The following is a 27,535-nucleotide window of genomic DNA, read 5'->3' as shown; positions in this document are numbered from 1 at the left end:
TCGAGAGCTCTCGTCCAATCATCCACACACCGCAGTAGATTTGTGATCACTGATCTACCTGGCAGGAAGCCATGCTGCTCCGGTAGAATGATGTTGTTAGCCAGAAGAAAGTCTAACATCTGGCCAAGTATCACCCTCTCACAGATCTTTGAAACCACAGCAGTCAGACTTATTGGGCGATAATTAGTTGGAGAAAGTTTGTCGCCTTTCTTGAAAATTGGTGTCACTGTCGCCTTCAGCCAAGACGAGGGTAGAGCATGAGTCTCGAAGGACTTCTCGAAAATAAGTGCTAGAGGTTCAGAGAGGGAGCCAGAGCAAGTCTTGAAAATAAAAGGTGCAAAACCATCAGGTCCGGGCGAAGAGTCCGCCTTCAACGACATCAGCTCTTTCTCAACAATCTCCTTACGGAATAAAATATTGCATAGGTCAAAACTGCAGCGTGCACATCTAACAGCTGGTAATGGCCCATCAGGCTCGACTGTGAACGATGAGGAAAACGTGTCAGCCAACACCTCAGCCGACTCTTGGTAATCAGTACAGACGGTTCCGGAGGAATTTCTGACCAAGGGGGCAGATCCTTTAGTGTTCAGAAATGACCGAACGTATTTATGAAACTTCTTGGCATTCCCCGAAGAAGCAAGCCCAGACTCGTAGTTCCTTTTTGCCTGGCTGATGGCTTTGGATAAAGTGTTCGAATACGATCGATGAGCTGCATAGTCCTCTGGTTTTCCACGCCTGGTAAACCTCTCCCGTGTGGGGTTTGCTAGTCCTCCATCGGGCGCCTCCCCAGGTGGCGGATAGGATATAAGTGGTACCGGGGAAATTAAATACCCGTTGCGGACCAAAACTAGCATTGGTGAAAGTCAGCAGTTTCATCAAAATCGGGCTATAGCGAAATAAAATAAAAAAACGGTATAGTACCGAATACGGAAAAGCGCAGCTGAAGCAGCAAAAACGGTTTTCCCACTGCGATACAGAAAAGGAACGGAACCCTTACTGTATTATACACTTCCAAAAAAATCTAAATGGCAGACGAAAACCAGAAAATGGCCCTCAGTCCGGAGCACCCCTTAAGTGGGGAGAGGGTGCTAAGAATCCCCCCGTCGCCTACCATTGAGAATCAAGGAAGCAAAGTAAAATTACAAGTTTATGACAAGACAGTACGTATTGCCACATGGAACGTACGCAGCTTATTCCAGTCTGGGAAACTGGCAAACACTGAGGCCGAGATGTGCAGGATGAAAATAGATATTTTGGGGCTGAGCGAGGTAAGATGGCCTGGCTCAGGGAAGCAGAAGACAAAGGGAGGATACATCTACTACTCTGGAGGAACTGATCCAAAACATCAATATGGAACAGCAATAATGGTCTCAAATAGAATAGCACAATCAGTTATAGACTTCATCCCTCTGAATGATAGAACAGCGTTCTGGAAGCTGAGAACAACTCACAGAGATATGAATATAGTTCAAGTTTATGCCCCGACAAATGACAAGTCTGACCAAGAAACTGAAGAGTTTTATAGCGCAATAGATGAGATATTACGGTTGACGAAGAGAGGAGAGATAACGATGGTAATTGGAGACTTCAACGCCAAAATTGGTTGCGGTGCTGAGGGTGACAATGTGGGTTCATATGGGCTTGGTACAAGAAACGATAGAGGAAATAGACTTGCACAGTTTTGTGTAGAGAACGACCTTTTAATAGCCAACACTTTCTTCAAACAACATCCTAGGAGACTGTATACTTGGAAGTCACCTGCAGAAAAAGACGGCAGAATTATAAGAAATCAAATTGATTTCATCCTGGTGGGATTGAACTTTAAAAAGAACATAAAATCAGTAAAAACATACCCAGGAGCAGACATTCATAGCGACCATAACCCGGTTGTTATGGACTTTAAAATGAAGAGATTTCTGAGGGTTGAGAGACGGGTGACAAGTAGAATTGATACTAAGCAGCGGAAAAACCCTGAGAAAAGACAGGAAATAAGTCTCGTAATCGAGAAAGAGTTGGGTAATACGACGAACCCAATAAGCGTGGATAATGTTGAAAAAACATGGAACACCATCAAAGAGAAAATTGTTAAGATACAAGAAGTAAATATAGGATTCACGAAAAACAACAAAAAGCAGGAATGGATTACGGAAGAAATCATAGATCTGATGGTTGAAAGACGGATCAACAAAACCAATCCAACTGAATACAAAAAATACAATAAAATCATCAGAAGGAAGTGCAGAGAGGCCAAGGAAAAATGGATGTCAGCAAAATGCCAGGAAATTGAACAACTCCAGGAAAGATATGACCACTTCAACGTCCACAAGAAAATAAAAGAGATGACGGGCAAGCGGCGAAAAAGACAGGAAACAAACTTAAGAGGTGATAACGAACTGATAGTAGGGACAGAGGAGAAACTTGTTAGATGGAAAGAATACATCCAAAAACTCTTCGACGATGATAGACCAAATGCTTCACCATCCATAAATAAGGAAATAAATGAAAAAGGTCCCATAATATCTAAACAGGAGGTCATACACGCAATAAAAGCTCAAAAAGAGGGAAAAGCAACCGGCCTTGATAAAATCAATGCTGAGGTACTCAAACTGATCGCAGAGAATGAGGGCAAAACCCTAGATCTGTTAACAGCATTGTTCAACGAAATATATAATTCAGGAAAAATACCATCAGATTGGCTGAGATCAACATTTGTACCACTACCGAAAAAACCAAACTCCACACATTGCGATGATTACAGAATAATAAGTCTGATGTCTCACGTTCTTAAAACCTTTCTCAGAGTCATCCATGCACGAATATATAAAAAGTGTGAGTACCAAATGGATAACACCCAATTTGGATTTCGAAATGGAATGGGAACGCGAGAGGCTCTTTTCTCTTTAAATGTACTGGCGCAACGTTGCAGAGATATGAATGTCGATGTGTATGCATGTTTTATAGACTATCGAAAGGCATTCGACTGCGTTAGTCATGAGAAAATGATGCAAATCCTAAGAGAAACGGGGATCGACGAACAGGACCTACACGTGGTTTCTGAACTCTATTGGCATCAGACAGCAACAGTCGAAATAGACCAAATGACATCGGAGGATATACAAATCAGACGAGGAGTCCGTCAAGGCTGCGTCTTGTCACTCGGAGTCTATATTCAGAGAAGCACTGGAAGAAGCTGAGGCTGGAATAAAAGTTAACGGAACAATAATTAACAACATAAGATACGCTGATGACACCGTAATAATAGCAAACAGCATGCAAGAGCTACAAAAATTAATAGATTCCGTCGTAAGTCGCAGCGAAGCATATGGCCTAAACCTCAACATATCCAAAACCAAAGTTCTCATCTTCTCAAAAACACTATCTACACCAAATGTACATCTATGCGTAAAGGGGCAGACAATTGAACAGGTATCATCCATCAAATATTTGGGAGCCAATATTAACAACCAGTGCAACCCTAAAAGCGAAATACATTCGAGGATTGAACAAGCGAGGAAGACCTTCATTAATATGAAGACATTTTTCACAAGATCAGACCTCAGTCTAGCACTAAGAACTCGGATGGTCAGATGTTATGTCTTCTCAGTGTTGCTGTATGGATGCGAGAGCTGGACAATGGACGCACAAAAGGAGAAAAAGGTAGAGGCCTTCGAAATGTATATTTACCGTAGGATGCTGCGAATTTCATGGACGCAGAAAATTACCAATGTCGAAGTACTTCTACGCATGAACAAACATAAAGAAATACTCAACACCATAAAAGAGAGAAAAATGCGATATTTGGGACATATATTGAGAGGTGGAAGGTATGAGTTACTTCGCCTTATAATAGAGGGGAAGATACAAGGGAAAAGATCTGTGGGAAGGCGCCAGAATTCTTGGCTGAAGGACCTCAGAAGATGGTTTGGTCACACATCGGCTGAAATCTTTCGAGCTGCCGTTTCCAAGACAACAATTGCCATTTGGATCGCCAACCTTCGGAGGGAGACGGCGTAATAAGAAGAAGGTAAACCTCTGCCAAAGTCTCCTCTTGTGGCGAATCATACTGCATAAGATCTCGTCGATCCATGGTTTAGCAGGATTGATGTTGACTTCCTTCAAAGATCTATTAGCCTGTATAGTGGAGTCCAGAACATCTGAAAAAACTCTCCACATGTCGTCCACACCAGAATGTGGAAGACGTTCCCTCCAGTTAATACTAGCCAAGTCTCTATTAAGATTGGTAAAATTGATGATCTCAAAAGTTTTGCGAACCATTCTCTTGCTCGAAGGAACATTGAACTGGATTTTAGTTTTGAGGGTGAGATGGTCTGATTTACCGAAAGGGGGAAGATACTCGACATCTGAGATCAGGTTATCAACATTCACTAAGACGAGATCAATCAACGATGGGACTTGGCCTTGACGATATCTTGTAGGCTTCAAAATGAGTTGTTCGAAACTAGAATCATGCACCAGTTCAGCAAAGGGAAGTGAGGTTGACGAAGAGGAAGGCAGAGTGACCAGAGGCCAAACAAGGTCAGGAAGGTTAAAATCCCCTGCTATCACACAGTTACCGTGCTCCGAAAGCTGAGACAAATGAGCAACCAGAACAGAATCACAGGCACAGGGACGGGGGCGGTAGATACAACCAATAGTTAAGGAGAAATCATTGATTTTTATATCAATGAAAATATTATCAATGCCAGGGGAATGAACATGAGAAGCTTGAACATTGAAAGAGTTGACGATTTCCTGCCTAACATATATGCACACCCCACCGTAGCCAATAGTAGTGGAGCTGTCACTTCTGTACAGCTGATAACTCGGTATATTTACCACTGAATCTAATATGTTGGGATGAAGCCATGATTCAGACAGTAAAATAAAAGATGGACTATGAAGATGTGCAAATGTAAGAAGTTCACTGTGTTCAGAACATAGGGACTGAACATTGGAATATACGACTGTCCACTCAGAGAGCTGACCTATCAGTTTTTCGAGACCTTTGCAACATCCGCTCTGACAATAGCTGGTACACCCTTGATGTATTTAATAGTCAAATTTTTTTCTCCAGCCGACTCCCTAGACTTCAAATGGTCACGGAGATCCTTTAGTTCACTGATCTGCTGGGGTGTTTTATCGTCAACCAGAATGATGTTCTTGTATTTTGGTATATTAAGTAGGTTCTTTTTTTTACGTAATAGGGAGCTGACTATATCAGGACTTGTGAACGTTACTTTGATCATACGTGGTTGGTTTGATCGAGACTTTCCAAGCCGGGTAGCCTTAACAGCAACAGTATAATCAACGGGTTCTATAGTCTTCAGCACATCAATGCCAATGTTTAAATCTTCGTCTGGGCTTTCTGGTTCTGGTACATTCTTCAGAATCACATTGAAAGAGCGCCTAAAGCGATGAAGGATTTCGGCCGACACAACCTGGCCCTCAGGAGACACGGGAGAAACCGAGGAAGCAGATGCCAGAGCATTACTATCAATATCTCGTTTAATTTCGCTAACATCTTTGATTACCGATTCAAAGTTCGAGGCAAGAACCCCATGTGAACTTTCGAGAAAAGTTATTTTACTTTCGCAATCGGAAATTGCATTTCGATGTACTTCAAGTGTCCGCGAATGATCCTCAAGTGTTTCCCTACATTTTGCGAGTTCGGAAAGAATAGAGGACTGATCATTTTTTATCGACTACATGTCGTCCGCCATGGCTGTGATCTTGCTCATAAGAAGTGAAAAATGTTCTAGAGTTATGGGCTGTTCAATGCCAGCGGAAGACTGGGAACCGCTACGTAATGAACGCTTACGTGTATCACAACTGGGACAATACCTTTTCAAGTACGACTCTCTGAGAAAATCTACCTCCTTGGTGGAAAGATTTGCGCATTGGGGGTGTACACATTTTCGACATCCATAACATTGAAGTTGACCGTCATCAACGACCGACTTCAAGCACACTGGACAGTTACCCGGCATAGTTTCTTTTCCTTTCTATTACCTATACTTATCTAATCATTTCAAAGATATATTTGTTGGGATTGGAAGTAAGGTGAACTCTTCACTCTCGTGGACCTTTACGAGAGACTTTCACAGAAAGGGAGGGCCACGGAAAAGGAGGAAGACGAGGACACAGGAAGAAATAATGAGAAGGATTTTACAAATATGGAATCGACGTTAATGAATACGAGTAAATTATACGCAGCGTCTTTGTCCAGCAGATGCAAATAACGTAACAACAAGCAGGGCTGCGTTTGCTGCGGAGAGCAGACCAGTTTGTCTATGGAGCAGACCACAGATTACAGAGCAGGAGCAGACTGGGATGAAAGTTAAAATGTTCGGCGTTAGAAACGGGTGGGGAAGCGCGTATGAAATATCAACTCGAATCGTCGGCGCAATTCAAACGCTTGTAGCGGAGAAATATGCGATTTTCACCTCTAGGAGCATAAACAATGGAAAAGTAGTGAAAAATTGTAGTCCAAATCTCGAGAAAAACTTCGAAAAATGAAAATTTTCTTACGTGTAGACCACAAACTGGTACTCTTAGAGGCTTAAGACACAGTTTCCACAAGAATTTACTTCATTACTAGGGAAAAAACTTAAAATCAATCTGATAACTCGGAATGTACGTGCACCATCAACTTTCATTGATCGATTGAGTTTTGAGTTCAATGTATGTAGTATATCAAGGAGTTCTAGATTCTGATTTACAGGGTTTTTTTCAAATCTCCTGAACTGAATCACCGACATATCCTAAATTTGGAATGAAAATAGCGTTCATGAGGTTCCAGAAAACTGCAATCATATAAGTATCATTTGATTTACAGGACCTTATATCACATAAATTTGGACAGTTCTTGAAAGTTCACGAAATCACCCTGTATAATGGAATTCATGATTTCTTCGATGTCTGCGTGAACTGAAGATTTATTTACTGAATTCGCCAAATATTATTGCATGGCATCATGCAATATGCAATGCAGGTTGCCGAGGATTGATTTTCTTGATATAGTAGTGACAATAATTTTTTTCCGTGTCGATATTTAACATCCTATTCATCATTGTAAATCTTAATAAATTTCATCCATGAAATAATAGTACCTACAATTCTGATCTGACAATGAGATCCCCTTAGTTTTTGTTTTATCTTACCTATTTTTTTCCATCACTTTATTGTTTATTCTTGCTAATTAAATGACTTGGAAATAAATAATTGTTAAGGACACATCCTGATCTCTTCGATCTAATGAAAACTGAAATTAACATTAAAAAATGTATATTCAATTGATTCAATTCATAGAGATTCAAAGTTCACTCCGTTATAAGATGAATAAGATGTTAAATATTTATACAAGAGGGAGAAAATTATTGTCCTCGGCAACCTGGATGGTGCCATGCATGCAATATTATTTGGCGAATTGCATAAATGAATCCTACAGTTTACGCAGATATCGAGGATATCATGAAATTCATTGTACAGGTGATTTCATGAACTGTTAATAATAGTTCAAATTTATATGATACGGTCCTGCAAATCAAATTAAATGTTTGATTAAATGTTGACTGAATTTCGAAACGAATTCTTGTACGATTCGAACACGTTCGCTGCTAAGCTTCTAATTCTTCCAGCTTCGATCCTATCGTTTCTACAGGATAAAAGTGAAGCCCGAAATGGAAAGAATATATTTTATTTCGTACTAGCAATAAGGTCCAGTTGTACGTATAAGATTAAATGATAGAGATCAAAAACTTATTAGTCACGCAGAAAACACTCATCTGAGGGGTTAGATAATCACAAATCGCAATTGAGTCAATAAAAAGCGAATGAAATTCAGGGAGCTTATTTAACAATTGATTCTCAAGCTGATATTGGTTTTAATTCCATGGAAGGTGAGGGTGCGTCCAGTATACAAGAACCGACGATTGCTAGTTCGTTGATGCTATATCTTTTAATAACGAGCAAATAAAGTTTTTTCTAGAACTTTTCCATTGTTCCATAGTGGAAAACCATATTCATATTGTTGCGAGACCATCTCTAACACATAACACTGACTTGCACAATGAAGTCGACACTATTTCTAGGAAATCTCCAGAGTGAAGAACTGGGAAATACTACATTCTTTTCTATCAGGTTAGAATAGAGTTAGTTGATGTTCAGAGCTTACCTATATTGAAAACTTATGTAATTCGTTGTCCAAAATAATAGAAGAGTAGAATTGCTCAATTATGAAGTGGTAATAACTTGTACTGTTATGATATAAGAAATAGAAGCTTTCCCAAGGCTGAGCCGATCACTCAAAAACCGTCTTGCCCCTGAATTTCATGACAAGTTGCCAGACAGATCAACATCAGTCTGCTCGTGACAATATAAACGGTACAAAAGGGTTAGGAATATCAAAGAGAAAAATATCATATTTAGTTGGACAAACTAGTGAACCATCGGCTTCGTCAGTTCCATATTAATCTTTACTAATAAATATCCATCAATTATTTAAAATTATTGAAAAGAATCGTTTGTCATATTATCCCTACATAATCAAAACAAATTTTCCTCGAAAATGAAGGTGTTCTGAAGCCACGATTTGATTTTTCGACTCTACTGATGAGAGTCACAAAATATCAACTCATACAATGGTACATAAAGTATGGAATAAATTCATTTTCTCGCACTGAGATTAAAAAAAATGCCGGAACACGCCGATCTACTTTTTAAGAGGGGCACATTTTAGGCATATTACCTTGCCTCTGAACGGGGTTTGAGTGCCACCCCTAGTTTTTGTAATGGGAAGGGGGGTCGAGTGATACCTCATTTTAAAGGTCTCTCGCACTCTTGCTCCAGATTATAGTCCTAGAGTTTGAAGTTGCTAGTGTTATCTTTGTTATCATGACAGCTTGCCGAAATTCCTAATTTTATCAGTTTTCTCAAGCTGTCAAATTAACAGAAATTGAAAAATGAAAACAATTGCGGACTTAAAAACTAGAATTAGAATCGAATGTGCTTATATCAGTTGCCAAACTATAAGTACAGCAGGTACAACAGGATTTTATCGATCGTTTGGGAAACTGACAGGCACAAGAAGGGTTTCAGTTTGAATATTTGTAAAAATGAACAGTGTCATTTTCTTTAAAAGACAACTTTCTATTTTCCTTTCTATGTTTTATTTAATTTCAACTTAGAGAATGCCTTGATTTGTCAATTATTAATTCATGTCAATTCATATTTCAAATATTGTTCATTGAAAACCTAAAGGAATAGCATTGTTTTTGATTTCTTTCAGGTTAGTAAGTTATTCTTAAGAGTTATCAGAGTTTATTTGTTATATTTCCAACTAAAGATAATAAATCTTTCAGATTGAAGACATCAAATCGTCTATTTCTTGAAGTGAGAAATTGAATTGATTTCCATTCTTATAAATCAAAAACTTAAGCTATCTGGTTGATATTCGAAGGACTGCACTGGGATTTCGAGCTATAATGACCACATCCATGAAAATTTGCATAGCTTTTGAAACATCAAATACTAAAGCGAAGAAAAATATATTCAAGTTCAAATGGATTCAGACTACAGGAACGGAAACATATTATGAGATTCCAGAAGACAAACAGAATCCACATGACCATCATGAACTTTTTGCTCTACCGAAGGTGAAAAATATCTTGAAATCAATGAAAACAAGAGGTTCATTTCGTACGTGTGTTATTTCATTGACTCCGGAATTGAAAGGAATATATTTTGATGCCGAAGAAGATGTGATGTTTAGGGATGAGTATTTACAAATGACTTATTCACCTGCATACGTGAAAACAGAATTTGGAGGAGAACTAGCAGAATCACGAAATACAACAGAACTGTCCTCAGGCAAGACCAAGGAGAATAAAAAGGATTTCAAGAAGATAAAGGACAATTTTGTGCTGAATAATTTTGATGGGAAGAATGTTTCCGTGACTTTATGGTTGAAGAAATTTGAGTCGGAATGCATGCGTTGTGGAGTGGAAGAAGATATGGACAAAATTTTGATTTTACGTTTGTTTCTGGATGGGATAGCGAAAGAATGGTTTGATTCTAAATTAATTATATTAGGTTTGGAAACTGATTTTCAAATATGGAAAAATAACTGCTTAGATAGTTTTTGTGAAACAAGTTGGCATAAGCATAGAGAGGCATATTCATTTAGGTACATAGGAGGAAGTTTAGTTGACTACGCTTTCAGGAAAGAAAATTTGTTGTTGAATCTCCGAAATAATTTTCCAACTGACATATTAATTGACTTAATTGTGACAAGTTTGCCAAATTTTTTACAAGATAGAATTGATCGATCAAATGTAACAACTTTTGAGAAATTATTAGGTGAGTTACGAAAGTTAGAAGGTTCAACAAAATATGAAAATGCTCGAAATACCAAAAATGGCAAAATGAACAAATCGGCCGAACAACTTCCTTCACTAACAAAAGCAGATAAGAAGGAACCATGTTCAATTTGTGATAAAAATGGTTTCCCAGGGAGATTCCATCCAGAAGCTCTATGTCGGCTAAAGAATAGGAGATTTAATTTTAAACAAGAGAACGTATCCGGTAGCATAAGAACGGTGAACAATGTTGGGGTACAGGATGAATTAAATGAGGCCATTTCCGATCAAAAAAACTAGTTTTGTTGCCATTGATCAAATTGAAAGTGTTCGTAAATGAAAATGAATTATGTGGAATTTATGATTCAGGCTCAAATGTCACTCTTCTGAATTCGAAAGTGGCAGATGAGTTATGTCTACACATTCGAGAGGATAGGAACACATTCAAAACAGTCAATGGCAGGGCAAATTTTTCAGGAAAAATAACTACAAAAATGAGAATCAATGATATTGAAAAAGAAGTTGAGTTTTTTGTAATTAATGATAAAAATTTCGAGTATGATATTCTACTCGGATTAGATTCTATTTTCAATTTTCAATTGAAACAAGATTTTGATTTGAAAATTTATCAAAGATTAGAGATGAATGAAGAGAGAAAGATCGATTCTTTCTATAATAATAATGATAATAACAATTATTACAATATCAACTTCAATGAAGGTATACCTACAGAACTTTTCGAAGCGAAATTAGAACATTTGACAACAAATCAGAGGAATAAAATTGAAATGTTAATAAATTAATATGATAATATTTTTGCAAAACACAAATTTGATATTGGTTTGGTGCAGAATAATGAAGCACATATAAAACTTTTAGAACACAAATTTGTAGCTAAAAAGCCATACAGATGTTCAATGGAGGATCAAAAAGAAATTGATTTGATTTCCATTCTTATAAATCAAATGGAAATCAATTCAATTTCTCACTTCAAGAAATAGACGATTTGATGTCTTCAATCTGAAAGATTTATTATCTTTAGTTGGAAATATAACAAATAAACTCTGATAACTCTTAAGAATAACTTACTAACCTGAAAGAAATCAAAAACAATGCTATTCCTTTAGGTTTTCAATGAACAATATTTGAAATATGAATTGACATGAATTAATAATTGACAAATCAAGGCATTCTCTAAGTTGAAATTAAATAAAACATAGAAAGGAAAATAGAAAGTTGTCTTTTAAAGAAAATGACACTGTTCATTTTTACACTTTGAGGTTGTCCCAAACCTGCTCAATCGGATTGAGATCTGGACTTCTTGCTGGCCATTCCATTCGAGAGACTTCAACCTCTTCAAGGTACTCCTGAACGATGCGCGCACGATGGGGTCTGGCATTATCATCCATAAAAATGAAATTTTCACCAATGTATGGGGCAAATGGCACTACATGCTCTTCAAGAATGTTCCTTATATACTTATCAGCATTCATAGCTCCATTATCAACGATCACTAGGTCTGTGCGAGCAGTCAAAGATATTCCACTTCATACCATAATCGATCGTCCCCCGAAACCAGTAGTATTCAGGAAATTGCACTGAGCATATCTTTCATGTGGACGTCTGTATACAAGGGAACGTCGATCACAATGGTAGAGGCAGAATCTAGACTCATCTGTGAAGAGAACTCTTTCCCATTCGGCCTCTTCCCAATGGAATTGCTCTCTCGCAAAATCCAAACGCGCCCTTCGATGGGCTGGGGTAAGAGCTGGGCCTCTTGCCGCGACACGAGGCCTTAAATCATATTCTCTTGAGGCGATTTCTTATTGTCTGAGTGCTAATTTGCACCTCATGAGTTTGCTCAAGCTGAATTTGAAGGAGGCGAGCGGTTGCAAACCGTTGTCTCAACGAAGAAACTCTCAAGTAACGTTCTTGAATGGCAGTTGTTACCCGTGGTCTACCCTGTCTTCGGACATTCATACCTGTCTCCCTGAATCGCTGCAACATTCTAGACACACTTGTATGGGAAACTCCAAACCTTTCTTCAATTCTTGTGTATGTCCACCCTTCTTCTCGAAAAACTACCGCTTGCGCACATTCCTCTTGGGTCAAATTGCGTGTTTCGCGTTGCATAGCGATCGAGTGTAGAAAATCAAACGAAAGAAAAACTCTTGATCACTAGAATTGATCGAGAACAACTGATTTTAGAATGGAGCCAATACATTCAAAATCTGATAATATCATCTTTTTTTATTCCTGCTGGGAAAAAATATCTGTATTGAAGAAAACCGTTGAAAGTGGATAACATATTATTATATTAAATTATATTATATTAAATATTTAAATTTAAAATTTTAAATATTACAATAGTATTGAAGAGCCGTACATTTATATAAAGAATCAAAATATTGTAATGAGTACACCTAGGTACAGTACCTGTATGTGTACTGGGAGAACTATATACTACAACAGTCACAGGAAGTGTATTATACCAGTTGGTTATAAATGTCCAGGCCATATCGAATGTGTGCCTAAATGCATGCTAACAGTGTGCTGTAGTTGTCATAGATGAAGTGCCTACATTCTTTAATGAAAACTTTACGACTCCTAGCCGTCCTCAAGTCCTCCGGTAGATAATTATATATTTTAGAGGCTATTATAGTCGGAAATGTTCTGCTGGTTTCCTTGCTGACAAATGGAACGATGGCATTTTGTCTCGTCTTGATTCTAGTCTGATATAAGTGTTCCACTGTTTTAATAAAGTTTCTTTTTTTGTATATGAAGTTGCAATTCGCAAGTAAATAAAGGGATCTTATATTGAATATTTCTTGGTCGTAGAGTGAACTAGTAGGACTCCATTTTGTTTTGGAGTTGATGACTTTCAATATGTAATTCTGAGCAACCTTCAAGTGATCTATTGCATTGTTATATGCACCTCCCCAGATTATGATTCCATAGCAAATGATAGACTCAACTAGTGATTTGTATACGTCTATAAGTATCTTTCTGTTGATAAAGCTACGCAAAATGTAGAATTTATAAACTAGTTTCCTGATTTTCTTTGTTAGCTCCAATATATGTTCATCCCATCTCAGATGCTTGTCCACAATCACTCCAAGGTATTTCACACTTTCCGACTCCCGAATTGGATCATTTAAGGAGTCCGCTGTTATCTCCTGAAAATTAGGCCTGGTTGAGATGTTAATTGAGAAGGCTATATAGGTAGTTTTCTTTAAGTTCAACGATAATTTGCTGTACCTAAGCCAACTGACAACCATGTCTATTCCACTGATCGCTCTGCTCCTCGCCTCTTCCCAACTTTCACCCTCAAAAATCAGCACGGTGTCATCAGCATAAGAGATCACAGAGACACCCTTGTCAACCATCAGCAAGGAGTTCATATAGATTATAAAGAGAAGCGGTCCCAATACAGTGCCTTGTGGGATTCCCATCTTCACTTTCTGAGGTTCGCTCAGTTCATCTCGAACTCTCAGGAACTGGGTTCTTGAGTTGAGGTAGCTTTCGAATACCTCCAATGCCACACCCCTCACACCATAATGTTCAAGAACATCAAGGAGCTGTGTGTGCGGCACCGTGTCAAAAGCCCTAGCCAAGTCTAGAAACACGGCAACACTCTTTCGACCCAACTCCAGTTGTGTTTTGATCTTATTGATCAACTCAAACATTGCATCACATGTGCTGACGCCCTCTTGAAAGCCTAATTGTCTACTGCTCAAAATTTTATTTTCAGTAAGAAAACTGGTAAGTCTTAGTTTTAAGCATTTCTCAAATATTTTGGCCAATGTATTAATTTGGCTTATAGGTCTATAGTTTGAGATGTCTAACCTAGATCCACTTTTGAAAATTGGAGTAATCACCGATACCTTCAAATGCGAGGGAACTGTTCCGGTACTGAAAATCAGATTGATGATATGTGTAATTGGCTTTATTAAAAGTTCATGGTGGTCTTACAAGAACTGGGCCTTAATTTTATCCTCACCTGGAGCTGAACTATTTTTTAAAGATTTTATATGTTCTATAATCTCATTTTCGCTAACAGGCCTCAGAAAAAAAGAACTTGAAATGTTGGGATAAGATATAAAAAAATCATCAGGAGGTTTTGCTATTTTAGTAGAAATATTATGTCCTATGTTTATGAAGTAATTGTTACAATAGTTGGCCAATTCTTTATCATTTTTGAAGGGTTTATCAGCGTCATCATGAGCCTCGAAGTTATTACCACAATTTTTGTATTCATTTGTAGCACTGTTAACCATCTCATATAAGCGCCTCAAGTCATTTCTATTGTCATTGATTTTTCGTCTGTAATAATCATTTTTAGCTGCATCAATAATTTTATTCAACCGGTTTCTATAAATTTTGTATTCTATAAATAACTCATGATTATTCTGTTGCATCGCTTTTTTCTTAATTTTATCTCTGTACTTTATAGAGTTAATAATTCCGTTAGTTATCCAGGGTTTTATTTTTTTATATTTAGTTTTCATGGAAATAATCTGTGTACTAGCATTCAAAGCATCTTTGATCGTCTGAATAAATAAGTTACAAGCAGTCTCTGCGTCCCCCGAACCAATGACGTTACTCCAGGTCTGCTGACTTAAAACTGATTTAACTTTTGCGTTATCTAGTTTATGTATAGTATTTATTGGTTTTATTCTAGTCCTTCCGTTTGAAAAACCCACCTTGGCGTAAACGGGAAAGTGATCCGTGACTTCGGAATTTATTACACATGTTTTTATTTCAGTTTCATTGTGATTCAGATTATTTCGGATAAATATGTGGTCTAAACAAGAAGCGGTCTCCTCGGTTACCCGAGTATATGAATTGATATATGATTTGAATCCGTGAGATGAGAGAGCTAGTAAATAACTGTTTGCAACTTCACAATTTTTTTTAAGTATGTCTATGTTCATGTCACCAATGATAATGCTTATATTGACACTCTTGTTTCTACTGTGTAGAAATGCTTCAACATCCTCAATAAATGAATTCACAGGAATCTTATGGCACCTATAACAAGACATTATCGAGAAGGAGTGTCTTTCATATGTGAATTGTATGTCACTTATTATCGCCAATGAGCGTGACAGTTTTTGATGATTGATTGAGTAATCAATTGTTGATCGTATATAAACAACCAAACCATCGTTTTGATTTATTCTGCTTTCATTATAGATAGCTGTAAATTCAGGAATCGTTAAATTAGTCACTGAATCTATTTTCCAGCATTCGCCGAGAATCAGAATATCGACATTTTTAAGATTGTAGGACTCGAGAAACACCAGAAGCTTATCGAAGTTTTTTCTGACACTGCGTATGTTGAGATGGAGGATTTGCAGACTGTTACTGCCCCCCGAGGAGTACTTTTCACTTATGAATCTTTCATGATTGACAATGTCCCACGGATCGCAATCCGTCTCAGACTCCACTTCATCTAAAATATCACTTACCGCTTTGTCCATTACCGCACTCACACAATTAGAATTAAATGGTTAATTTCCATAGTCAGTTTGTTTAACTAGTCTATTCACAAAGTATTTAAAGGTGGGACAATCACTGCTGCCAGCTTCATGGTCTACTTTTAGTTGAAGATGTTGGTATTTTTGATTGCTATTAATACAATTTATGCATTTTTTCTCTTCTTTCGGACATTTTGTCGTTTCATGATTGTTGCCAAATATGCATGCATAATTCTGATGAAAATTATTATCATTGAGAACATGCACCTTCAGTTGTAGAATAAATTTGAGATTTCCATAATGTGCGTTAATTTTTTGCGCAGTGTATATTCAAGACAAATGAAGATATAGGGAAACGGTTTTCAATTATGGACTTTTCACGAAAATCGAGCTCAGGACTCCTTTCAAAAGTTTCTACCTATCTAGTCTAGAAGTACCTGAAACAGCCAAAATCAAGCAATTTGGGATACCCTGTACGGCCTTGTTGATATTATACCCGACAACAATCCACTACCGTACTTACATTTCTGTGTATGCTCTTGCCCATATCTTTAAAGGGCAAACCATCAGCCTCACGTAAGCCTGCTATTCACCCCCATCAATCTCGCTAATAGTATGGTTTCCTTGTGCTTCGGACCAAAGATAAACGTTCCCCTATTATTATTATATGGTCTAACGCATGCATCAGCGACTGCAGAAAGTGACTGCTGCTTTTGTCGCACAGACTGGTCCCCCTAGCAGTCAGGCGTTTCGTCGTTGCAGCCACCGTTGCGTCCGACGCACAAGTAAACCCGCTTCTTCGTAGTTCCCAAAGATTATAGAGTAGTCTATAATCAAAGAGTATCAGAGAGAGTTGATACTCTTTGCTATAATCTTTGGTAGTTCCGTATGAGCACTGAGCAGTCGATGCGACAGACGCAGCAGCCACTTTCTACAGTCGCTGCATGCGTCCGACACACAAGCGAAACCATACAACCAAAGATTATAGAGTATAACGTGCGTTCAAAAAAATTCGTCGTCAAGTAGGCTATGGAATTTCAAACGTCGATATTGCGTATCTAAACGTAGTTCTTAGCTTGTGCTCTATTATTATTACAGGTTAGCTGTCAAGTTAGCGTTTTGGATTGTTGTTGAATTAAAATTACCAGCAAATAATAAAGATGGTTTTTACCGACGTACAAAAAGCATTCATTATTGAATCCTACTTCAGAAATGGGGAGAAAATAGAAGGCGAGTGGAAATATTCTGTTGAGAAATGTCTCAGCGACTTCAGGATCGAGTATCCCAACGTTGCTGTAGATTACTAATCTTTCCAGAGTACTGTTTCGCGATGTGTGAGTGTTTTTCGTGAAACAGGGAAAAGGAAGTGGTCGACCAAAGAAGAGAACACCCGAGTTAATCGAAAATGTTGAGAATGTGATGACAGAAGCATTCTCAGAAAATTGGAGTTTGGTGTGCTATCAGTCAGAGAAGAATTGTTGGACCTATTTTCTTCGATGGAACTTTAACAGCAGAACGCTATAAAGAGGATATTATCATGCCTTTTATAGCTGAATTAAATTTTGAAGAATGGTCATATAGTTATTTTCAACAAGATGGAGCCAGAGCACACACAGCTGTAGAAACATTGGTTACACTAAGGAATATTTTTCAGGATCGACTCATTAGCCTCAATACTGAAAATGAATTTCCTCCAAGATCGTGTGATCTTACACCATGTGATTTCTTCTTATGGCCTCATTTGAAGAATTCTATTTTCCAATCACCTATTTCTAATCTGGACGAACTCAAGACTAGGATCATTGAAAAAATTCATCTAATTAACGATGATCCTTTTATATTGAATAATGTCTTTGAATCTCTCAAAAGAAGATGTGATAAGTGTTTGGAGCAAAGAGGAGGACATTTCCAACAGCTACTTTAATTATATAGAACTCTTAAACGTGAAACTCATTGTAATGAAAATCCTATAATTCAGTTTCTTCAGTTATGGCAGAGACTGCCTCTGGTTATGGATTTTCACTGTCAGCGTCAATTCAATATTTTATTCATTGAGAAATAAACATATTCTGAGGTTCTTAGTGTGATTTATTTCTATTACCTACTGTTATAGGTACAACCTTTTCACATAATTGTAAGTACAAAAACCATAATACTCGATTCGTTCAAGATTCATGTCTTTGACTTATGAACTCAGGTTAATTTTTCCAATCGCCTCAGATTATTTGGATTCTTGTAATCTAATTCAATGAAAAAATGCTAATAAATCATTATTGAATGTGCAAGTAATTTTTTCTGAGAAATTGCCTTTTCATACAAAATTACGATGAATAGGTTAATGTCATCAATGTTTACATTTGGCTGTGATGACTGATGAGTGTGATGTAAGGAAAGAATTACGTTCAGTCACAGAAAATCAACCTACAAAATTCCATAGCCTACTTGACGACGAATTTTTTTGAACGCACGTTATAATCTTTGCATACAACCAATAGTATAAGAAGATAAAATTGAACACAAATTTAGTTCGCAGTTGACTGTCTCCGTTGTCTCTGGTCGTACGGGCGTTTCATCGTTGCGTCCGATTCACAAGTAAACCCGCTTCTTCGTAGTTCCGTATGAGCAGTCGATACAACAGCCTTTCTGCAGATCTCCACTCTCTGCATACCTCAAACTGTTGAATCATTTTTCGTGTTCTCACTCTAGCTAGGCATGATGATACAATCAAAGCAGCATGTAGCTCTTCAGAACGTACTACGATCAAATGCGAATGAAAAAATAATGACAGAAACTTCCCTGATATGGGAGGATAATTCTAGCTTACAACTGTCAAGGGAGATATTTGATCGGCATCTTCGTTGGAGCCAAGGAGATATAGGAAAGGAGGCGCAGGTTACCAGTTCATCGGGAAAATTGTGACGTCATTGGACGCTTATGTCAAGCTGAATTGATAGAACTGGCGTCTTTAGCAGTGGCGTAGCTTAACGACGTAAATTATTATTCAGAATAATCGTTAGAAAAGATCAACTTCGTCATTAGTGAGTGCTGAGAAGACTTTTTAAAGTTATTGGTACTTTTTAAATAAGTTTGTCAATGTAGAAAATACTGCACATTTGAAATGCGAGTGCGTTATTTCGACAACTGAAATTTGAATGTTCAGTCTATAATTAATAATTATTCAATTCATTTTGCAGATCCTTATTCGAAATTCGCTCGAAAGAATTCAAAATCACGTGCAATATCTTTCAGGTCTACAATACAAGAAGACCCCAGGTTTCAAAGGTTGATTTAGATATTTTGAACGAAAAATCCCTATTGATAGAGATATCAACAAGCTGAAAAATATCAAAAAAGGACTAGTGATTGTCGGAAAGATTTGCTGAGTTGTTTTCTGTGAGAAAATTTATTCATGTCAAATATTTCAATATGCTACTTAAAAAGCCGAAGGGACAAGGGATCTCTCTTTGCACTGACAAATTGGCAACATGGCAACAATATGCACAAAATAATTAATTAATTCCTGTTTTTTGCTTCCATCATGAAATACATTTTTTCTTTGGATCCCACATATGCATATTATTTCGCCCTGTTTGACTTCAATGCTCCTTTCTCCACCTTTTTCAGTAATTTTTTATTGATTTATAACGATGATCCATTTTCATATTGAAATTTGTCTTATCTGCTTTGGACGCTTAGGCTATACATTCCGTATTCAATTTCATTATTGTCATTATATCAATACATTTTTGATTGGTGAGCTAATAATTCCTATTTGGATGATATAGGATGATTGTTGAGTATTTCTCATTCATCTCGGTTCAAGATATATCAGTATAGAGTGAATATTTTATATGTTAGTTTAAGGTATATACCAAAAAATAATACTACATTTTAAATATTTTGACCTATATTATGACAGCATATTTTAAGGCAATATTGAAACACGGGATTGCTAATTACTTATAGAACATGTATGAAAAGATACAGTTATAGAACATTAATGAGAAGCTACAATTGGGATGGTATGGTTACATTGGTTCACATTCATTTCAATTATCTCTTTTAACTAACCCTTTTCACTCTATCAAACCAACTTATAGAACTCAGCCATATGATAAACTCTTCCTACTCAATATATCCATATTGATTTAAATAATGACTGCACCGTTTTATTTCTTTCACAAAGCTTTGTGTTTAGTAGCAAAGTACTTTCCCAGTAAAATTCTAGTCGAGACACTTCTCTTGGAAGTTCCAATAACAGTTAGCCATTATAGGATAGTGTTTTCCTGCAGTACCTGGAATCAAACCTCTTATCGGGAAACAATATACCTAAAAACAAAAATTAATTGAAAGAAATTTTCTACTAATTCGTTGAAGAAGAACAAGGACCAATATGACTGCGTTAATGAGAAAACATCCTTGAAACTTTAACAAGAGAACAGGCTGGACTTATGTTGATGAACCCTTGCATACTAGGATTGTTTCTTTCTCTATAGTCTCCTTATTTTACAAAGTAAATTCAGGTATTTGATGTGCCTCAAGTTAATTATTGACATATACACCAACTACGTATTTTCTTTTGCTGAATTTTCTAGGGTATGTGTTGAACATTTCAATGGAAACTGATTATGTTACGAGAAAAGTTATAAAGGAGCACATGTAATAATGAAAAATTATTTTATATACCCAGCCTTTCTGAGTTGAGAATTGAAATAATAGATTGGTTTTCAGCACATTTCTGACAAGTTTGAAGGTACTTTTTGAAATATCATACTCACTTAATGTATCACGAAAAACTGCTTTCCACTATCGTACTTGTTCATCAATTAGACATAGTTTATACTGATACGGTTTTCCCACATATTTCCTGAAAGCTCATCTTTACTCATCTGTCTTTCCTAAATCATGATACTTACACAAGTAAACTCTTATATTATCAAGCAGTTTTCGTTGTCCTACTGCATTTTTTCCATAGGTAGGGGAAGGTGGGGTATGACGGGGACCTTAAGGCATTTCTTGAATAAAACCCTTCTTTATAATTGCACAATGTAGGAACTTTTATTAAGAAAATAATCAGTCTTTCTTTTTTCAATAACAATCATTCAAAACAAAAAAAAAATAGTTCTTCTCATTTAAATATCTAATTTAAAAAATAACAAAATCTCACCGTCTTACCCCAACTATAGGGCAAGACGGGGTACCCCCTTGGGTAAGATGGGGTACAGAATATTCATCAGTCTTCATCTTCACATAATGGGCAGATATGGACAGCTTCATCATCATTGTCTTCCACTCCTGCACAGCCACAATGCGCCCAATTAGAACAAACCTGACAAGTGATCCATCCTTCGGTAGACTCGGAATACAAGCCGTGGCAGTATAGACATGCTGTATCTTCTTCTTCTGATGTCTGAGCTTCTTCTTCAGCTTTCTTAGTTTTTCGAGATCTCTTATTTAATTTTTTCATTTTCTTTTCGCTGGAGACATCAGGTTTCGGTTTCCTACTGTTTTGTTTTTCCTCTAATTCTGTTTTATATGGAGAAGCAGTGATAATAGCTGCTTTTCCTCTTCTCCGAACTTGCCTCGTTTTTTTTTCGGCCATTCGTGGATAAGGCATTAACTGTTTGGGGCTAACCAGATGGAATGCTGCATTATCCAAAGAGTCATTTACTGAGGCTTGTTGTACTACATATGAGGTGGTAGCAGTTGGATGAGGTAGAGTGTTTGCTGAAGAATTAATGGTGGTGTGGGTGGCCGTTTGAGTATCAGGAGGTGACGAAGTTATTGTTGGAAGAACTGTCAGTGTTCGCTGTGAGGTTGCTGCTATCGAAAGTGTTGGAGTTGTATCAGCTTCGGGTTCCTTTTCAGCGTTCAATTCGATTTCGGTAGCCTCTGCAGCAATGAAATTATCTTCGGTAAAAATATGTGGATTGTAAAGCGAGATCCCACATGCTTTGAATGCATTAATTGCAGTTAGCATTGTTGCTGCCCGGATAAACGCTTGCCCGAAGAGTTCAGCCACTTGAAATTGCGAAACTACTTTCCCAGGATTAGATCTTAACCATGCTGTTAGAGCCTGATCATAAAAGATACTCAGGGGCCGCATAAAACCAACATCTGCGGGCTGTAGTTTGTGAGTGGTGTGTGGTGGAAAGCATATTATCGTCACATCGTATTTACGTGCTTCATCGATTAACTGCAAGTTTTGGGTATGAGTAGCGTGGCCATCTAAAATCAGCATCACTTTGGACCGTGATTTTGGCACCACCGAAACACCTGTCTCGTCACAGTTATATATCCTGTCTGGAGTAAAACGGTTATCATCAAGTGTTTTTCCTAGCAGTTCGAAAAATTTTCCAACAGACACTCTATTAAACCCAGCAGCACGAGCCGCTGAAGTATTTTCAGGCTTTCGTAAACTCAAATCAGGATGGCGGTTTAGAAATCCACGCAGCCAGTCCTTACCAGCTTTTTCCTTGAGTGCATTAAATTTGTGTTGTTTGTTGTTACGAACTGCTAACTCATAGGCTAACTTCTGGAATTCGGAACTTGACAAACCAAATAATCTTCCTTCCATTTCTTTCAAATAGTCAACAAGTATTTGTTCTTCTTCTTCGGAAAAAACTGTTGTAATTGGACCTAAGGGAACCTTGACATTCTGTACACCATTTTCTCTTTTTCTTGCTTGGTTAACTTTACGCTCGAGTGTTGTTTGAGGAACATTGTAAGCCTTGCTGGCCGATTTGTAACCCTTTTTTCCATCCAAAACTTCTTGAATGGCTAATTTCATTTGTGCTTCACTCCACTTTCCTCTATTAGTTTTTCTTTTATAATTTCGGACCATAATCTATAAGAAATAATCAAATTAACCCAACTAATAATTATAATTTTGAATGGAATCTAAATCCAAAAAGAATACCAAAGGAGCGGGTAAGATGGGGTCCTAACCCCGTCTTGCCCCGAAGTAGGTACCCCATCTTTCCCAAACTGGACTTATAAGGTGTATTGTATTTTTTGAGGTTATAAACCAAAGCAAACCGGGACGAATTTATGAGTTAAGAATGGTAAAATAAACAAACATTAATAAAAAAATATATCACGCACCTTGTATAACATATATTATGAACAGTCACGCACTTTACACAAGCCAATAATGAGATAAAACCACGTATATTTCGAAAAACATACTTACCAAGTGGGTGCCTGCACTTCTACGCCTAAATTTTACTAACACTAACTGATACTGATGAATACCGTCAGATGGCGTTAAAATGAATTTTCTAGTGGCACTGCATTATCTATTTTGGTAGGGTCCCCATCTTACCTCGCTACCCCGTCTTACCCCACCTTCCCCTATATATAGGTCAGATAATCATATAGCGACATTTTCTCTTCTTTTCATTTAGCTCATATGCCTTCAGTACTGAACTTCAGAACTAGGTATATTGCTGTTGGTGTACTTCAAATTTTAAATGTCTGCACTAGTGTGACGTCATTGGACGCAGCCGAGTATTTCCGATCTCCACTTGCGCCTCCTTTCCTATATCTCCTTGGTTGGAGCGAGCACATCGACGCTTTGTGTGGTAAGCTTGCCTCCAGAAACTATGCAATGCGCGTCTACTTAGATTAGAAGTACGTGCAGTATTCAGGTTCTAATGGGTACCACTCACGAGGCGTTTTCTCGGGACTATCAGGTAGAGCATCGATGCCGAAGAGGATCTCATCTGGCGATCTGATGCTAGGCTATGCTAGGTCGGCTACACACGGGGCTTCTACTCGAGACTAGGAACCTTATTTGAGTGTAGCATCAATGAATATCACTAGGTCGCCCAAGTACTAGAAATCCCCAGGATAGTAGAGGCTGGTCGGCCACACACGAGGACTTATGGTGGGTATTCCTCGATAGTCCCTATCGTATAGTCCCGAGAAAACGCCTCGTGAGTGGTACCCATAAGAATGTACTACCACACAGCTGTTGCTCCGTTGCTGGAGTATGATATTGTTTGCTGGGGTAACAGTTCCGATTCGGACAGGGTATTCTAGTATTCAGGATGCAAGAGAGAAAATTATGCGGTCGCTTTTTGGTCTCATACGCCTTTTATCGTGTCGTGAGTACTTCAAACATAACTTTCTCACGGTTCCATCTCTGCAGAGATGGTGAAGAGATGTAGTAAAGCACAAGCATGTTCGTGCTTCACTGTGCCATCTATGTGGGGAATCATCATGAGCATATAGTGCATGAGGGTTCCCGCTATATTACAAGAGGTTCTGTAGGTGGAATCGTAAGGGTTCCTTATACACGACCAAACCAGATTCAGAAAAGTTTCAGCATGTTGAGATGCAGAGTGTACAACATCTTCCCGCAAAAAGAAGAAAAATCAAAAACTCGGTGAAGTTCAGGTCTTCCCTGAACTGTTTCCTGAAGCAACAATCTTTATATTCACGTTTCCTATTTTTGCTTGTAATGTTTGACTTCATGTTCATATTATGATGTATGTTGACATTTTCACCCACTCTTCAGTCAGTGGAAATACATATTTCTATTCTATTCTATCCTATTCTATCATTCCTAGAACCGCCACTGAAACGAACTTCATGAAATTTCGAGATTTATTACTACAAGAGTTGCTCTTTAAGAATATGTATCACATTTAGATCTACGATAAGCTGACCAGTGACTAGATTATCCCCAGTTCAATGACGGACGGACCAGGGGAATGTGTATATGTATATTTATATATACAGGGCGAGTCTGTGAATCGTCAAAATATTTCAACAGTACTTGAGATCAAAAGAAACGCTTTTTTCGTGTACCTTTTTTAAACATAAAAAGAAATAGCCATTTTAAGTTTTCATAAGGAGCTGTGCCACCCCTGGAAAAGCAAAATTACCTTCAGAATAACTAAATGAATCTGTGACATCTGTGGATCTTTTCAAAAGAGTTGCATTTGGTCAAAAGTACCCAATTTTTCGAATTTCACATATATTTTTTATTTTTGAACGACAAACTACTCGAATCATATATTCCCAAATTCATTTCATTCGATAAAACCGTTTGTGAGAACTAGAAATAACATTTTTTTATATTTTCCAACAACTTGTATCTTTTAAACCGAGCCGATTCGGAAAAAACGGTAAAGGAGAAAGTGTTTCTTTTGACCTCAAGAATCTACTGTAAAATATTTGTACGAGTCTAAGTCTCACCCTGTATATGCTTCCAAGTGCTCACTTTCCTAGAACGTATGGTGATAAAAAAAAGAATTGATTGAAAATAAAGAAATAATAAAAGATTATCACAACAAAAAAAAAACCGAAAATTTAATAATAGTTGTGCTTTACACTGTGGAATGAGAAGAGGGCTTCAGGCCTTGCTAGAAAAGCTTCTCCATCCCCAAAATTTGAATGTCTAAAATATTTGGTCAGGGAGGAAGACGCTGCTGCATGAAACATTTTTTTATGTTTGTAACTTGAAACATGCCGTACAATATTTCTGCTTTCTCAAAATGCAATCTGAATTGACCCAAACACTTCGTACATTGGACTTCAGAATCAGATCTTCCATAAGTTTGCACTTTCTTTTTTCATTATCCATCTCAAATAATCTTGAGAAAAATACTGAATTAAATTCAAGATTTTGACGGACGTATTCCAGTGACGGACTTCTTGGACGATTGACGGACTGTCCGTCACAATGACGAACGTCTGGTCACCCTAACCTACGATGATTTTTCTGGGAGATAGGTGATATGTGTGTCGAAAGTTGTCCTTCGAGAAATCCCGAAAAAGATGGGACCAGTTAAAAATTGGTCTAACGCTTGTACCGAGGTCGATGAAATTTCGAAATCTATATTATTAAAAGCAGAATTGTTTTTTTTTTAACAGATCAATATCAATATCAACAGACCTTACAGAATTTCAAAAATAAAATTATGCCCCCCTCCCCCCAAAATCAATCCTGAAACCTCAAATATAACGCTCTACAAGTCCACATTTATAGATGAAACGTTCATTTTCGTTACTCAAAATAATAGCGAGTGGGAAATGATGTTTTTAAATGGAAATTCACAAAGTATTATATTATATCTATTTACTCATAATGCCTAAAATTCAGGAATATATCATCCATTCCAGATCAGTAGAATTAGAGATAATGACTTAGTCAAGTAACTTCATCCATGAATAAGCTAATTTGATAACGAAATAGATTGTGGAGCAAAATTCATCGTTAGGGTAATTATTTTGTTCTTAAATTCAATTATGGATTACCTTCTAGCTTTCATTATTTTATCTATGAAAATGTAATAATAGGGATGAAATATTCAATTCGAGGTTTCGCAACACTCCTCACCACTATCACTATTTGAAATCAGGTAGTTGTGTTGTGCCACTCACCATATATAGGGGACTGAAAAAAGCAGAAAAAGTTATAAAGTTATAAAAATAAAACGCTCCGATCGATTTTCCACGTCTTCTTTTCACAGTCGCAAAAACAACGTCCTCAATTAATATTGTAGCTTCAATTAACTTATTGAACTTCTTGATCGTCTTTTTGAATTCGCTTATAAAAGAAATAACTATAATCTAAAGTGTAGCGACAAAAAAGAATCGTTCCAAGAAGGGAAGGAAATAAGAAATAATATACCTACTCCTACCCAGTACTTGAATCGGATGAGTGGTTACTGCCGTTATCCTCCTGAACTTTCCTATATCCATCCCTAATTTCTGGATCATAGTACACAAAAGATAAGGCTTTAAATCAGTTTATACAGCGTGAGGTGAGAACATGGTTATCTTCGCCCCTAATAATCCTACTTATTCATCCCTTGTCATTCAATTTTCAATTCGAATTAAATAAACATGTGGATGCAGCTGGATATTGAACCATACCCACCATTATTATTCGCAACCCCTATGTTATTACACGATGAAAAGGAAGAACGAATAGGGAAGTTGTATGTCGATCCAGACACCTGTGCAATGTGATGTTAAACTTCGGAAATGTTTGTAATGTGGAAGAAATATTCTTATGAAAAACGATGGAAATCCAAAATAAATTATATACCCATTCATCAATACGGAAATAGCAGTAGCATATCAAATAAAGCTAATATTTTAGGCACTAGAGGGGGGGTGGGGGGGGGGGGGGGGGGGAAACGAAAAAACAAAGTGCCCTGCTGGAGTAATATTGCACCAGTAGGGCACCTCAACGGATCTTTCCAATATTGGTATCATTTTAAAGCTCTCGTTTTGCTCCGTTTTGCTCACCAGTCCGTTCGTTTTGTTCATTTACACTTAACGAGTTTTCAGAGAAGAAACAATTTTTTTTCCTTGCCTTAGCTTGTGGGATATCTGCGTTTTGCTCTTTTCAAATCTGCAATTACTTTTTCTCTACCACTTACTGTTACCGAGATTAGATAATCAAAAGTGCCCTGCTGGTGTAATATTACACTAGCATGACATCTCAACGGATCTTTCCGATATTGGTTTCGATCGAAAGCCCTCGTTTTGCTCCGTTTTGCTCCGTTTTCCTCATCAGTCCGTTCGTTTTGCTCATTTATATTTTACGAGTTTTTGGAGGAGACATTTTTTTTTTCTCACAGTAGTTTATGGGATATCTGTGTTTTGCTCTTTCCAAATCTGCAATTCTCTACCACTTACCGTTACCGAGATATAGATAATTAAAAGTGCCCTCCTTATGTA

General features: G+C 37.4%; 3 protein-coding genes across 3 annotated transcripts; 2 read left to right on the top strand and 1 right to left on the bottom strand.

Annotated features, from left to right (window-relative positions):
- Nucleotides 1–1,025: 1,025 nt before the first annotated feature.
- On the top strand, nucleotides 1,026–3,194 carry LOC123310952. Its single transcript, XM_044894677.1, has one exon. The coding sequence runs from the start codon at nucleotides 1,026–1,028 to the stop codon at nucleotides 3,192–3,194; it is 2,169 nt and encodes a 722-aa protein (XP_044750612.1).
- A 5,919-nt stretch (nucleotides 3,195–9,113) lies between these two features.
- Nucleotides 9,114–11,127, top strand: LOC123311572. The gene is made up of 2 exons (XM_044895608.1): nucleotides 9,114–9,286; nucleotides 9,360–11,127. The coding sequence occupies exon 2, from the start codon at nucleotides 9,483–9,485 to the stop codon at nucleotides 10,653–10,655; it is 1,173 nt and encodes a 390-aa protein (XP_044751543.1). The 5' UTR covers nucleotides 9,114–9,286; nucleotides 9,360–9,482; the 3' UTR covers nucleotides 10,656–11,127.
- A 9,699-nt stretch (nucleotides 11,128–20,826) lies between these two features.
- Nucleotides 20,827–23,000, bottom strand: LOC123310947. Its single transcript, XM_044894666.1, has 2 exons — nucleotides 22,940–23,000; nucleotides 20,827–22,682 (listed from the first exon to the last, which is right to left on the bottom strand). The coding sequence occupies exons 1-2, from the start codon at nucleotides 22,949–22,951 to the stop codon at nucleotides 21,069–21,071; spliced, it is 1,626 nt and encodes a 541-aa protein (XP_044750601.1). The 5' UTR covers nucleotides 22,952–23,000; the 3' UTR covers nucleotides 20,827–21,068.
- Between the last annotated feature and the right edge of the window lie 4,535 nt (nucleotides 23,001–27,535).

This window comes from Coccinella septempunctata, chromosome 4 (genome assembly GCF_907165205.1).
Source record: "Coccinella septempunctata chromosome 4, icCocSept1.1, whole genome shotgun sequence".
Taxonomy (NCBI): domain Eukaryota; kingdom Metazoa; phylum Arthropoda; class Insecta; order Coleoptera; family Coccinellidae; genus Coccinella; species Coccinella septempunctata.
The sequence above is the reverse complement of the archived record's forward strand: the minus strand, read 5'-3'. Positions and strand labels throughout refer to the sequence as shown.

Bases quoted from the DNA above. Each gene is read 5' to 3' on its own strand.
- LOC123310952 (XM_044894677.1), top strand. From the start codon at position 1,026: ATGGCAGACGAAAACCAGAAAATGGCCCTCAGTCCGGAGCACCCCTTA.
- LOC123311572 (XM_044895608.1), top strand. From the start codon at position 9,483: ATGACCACATCCATGAAAATTTGCATAGCTTTTGAAACATCAAATACT.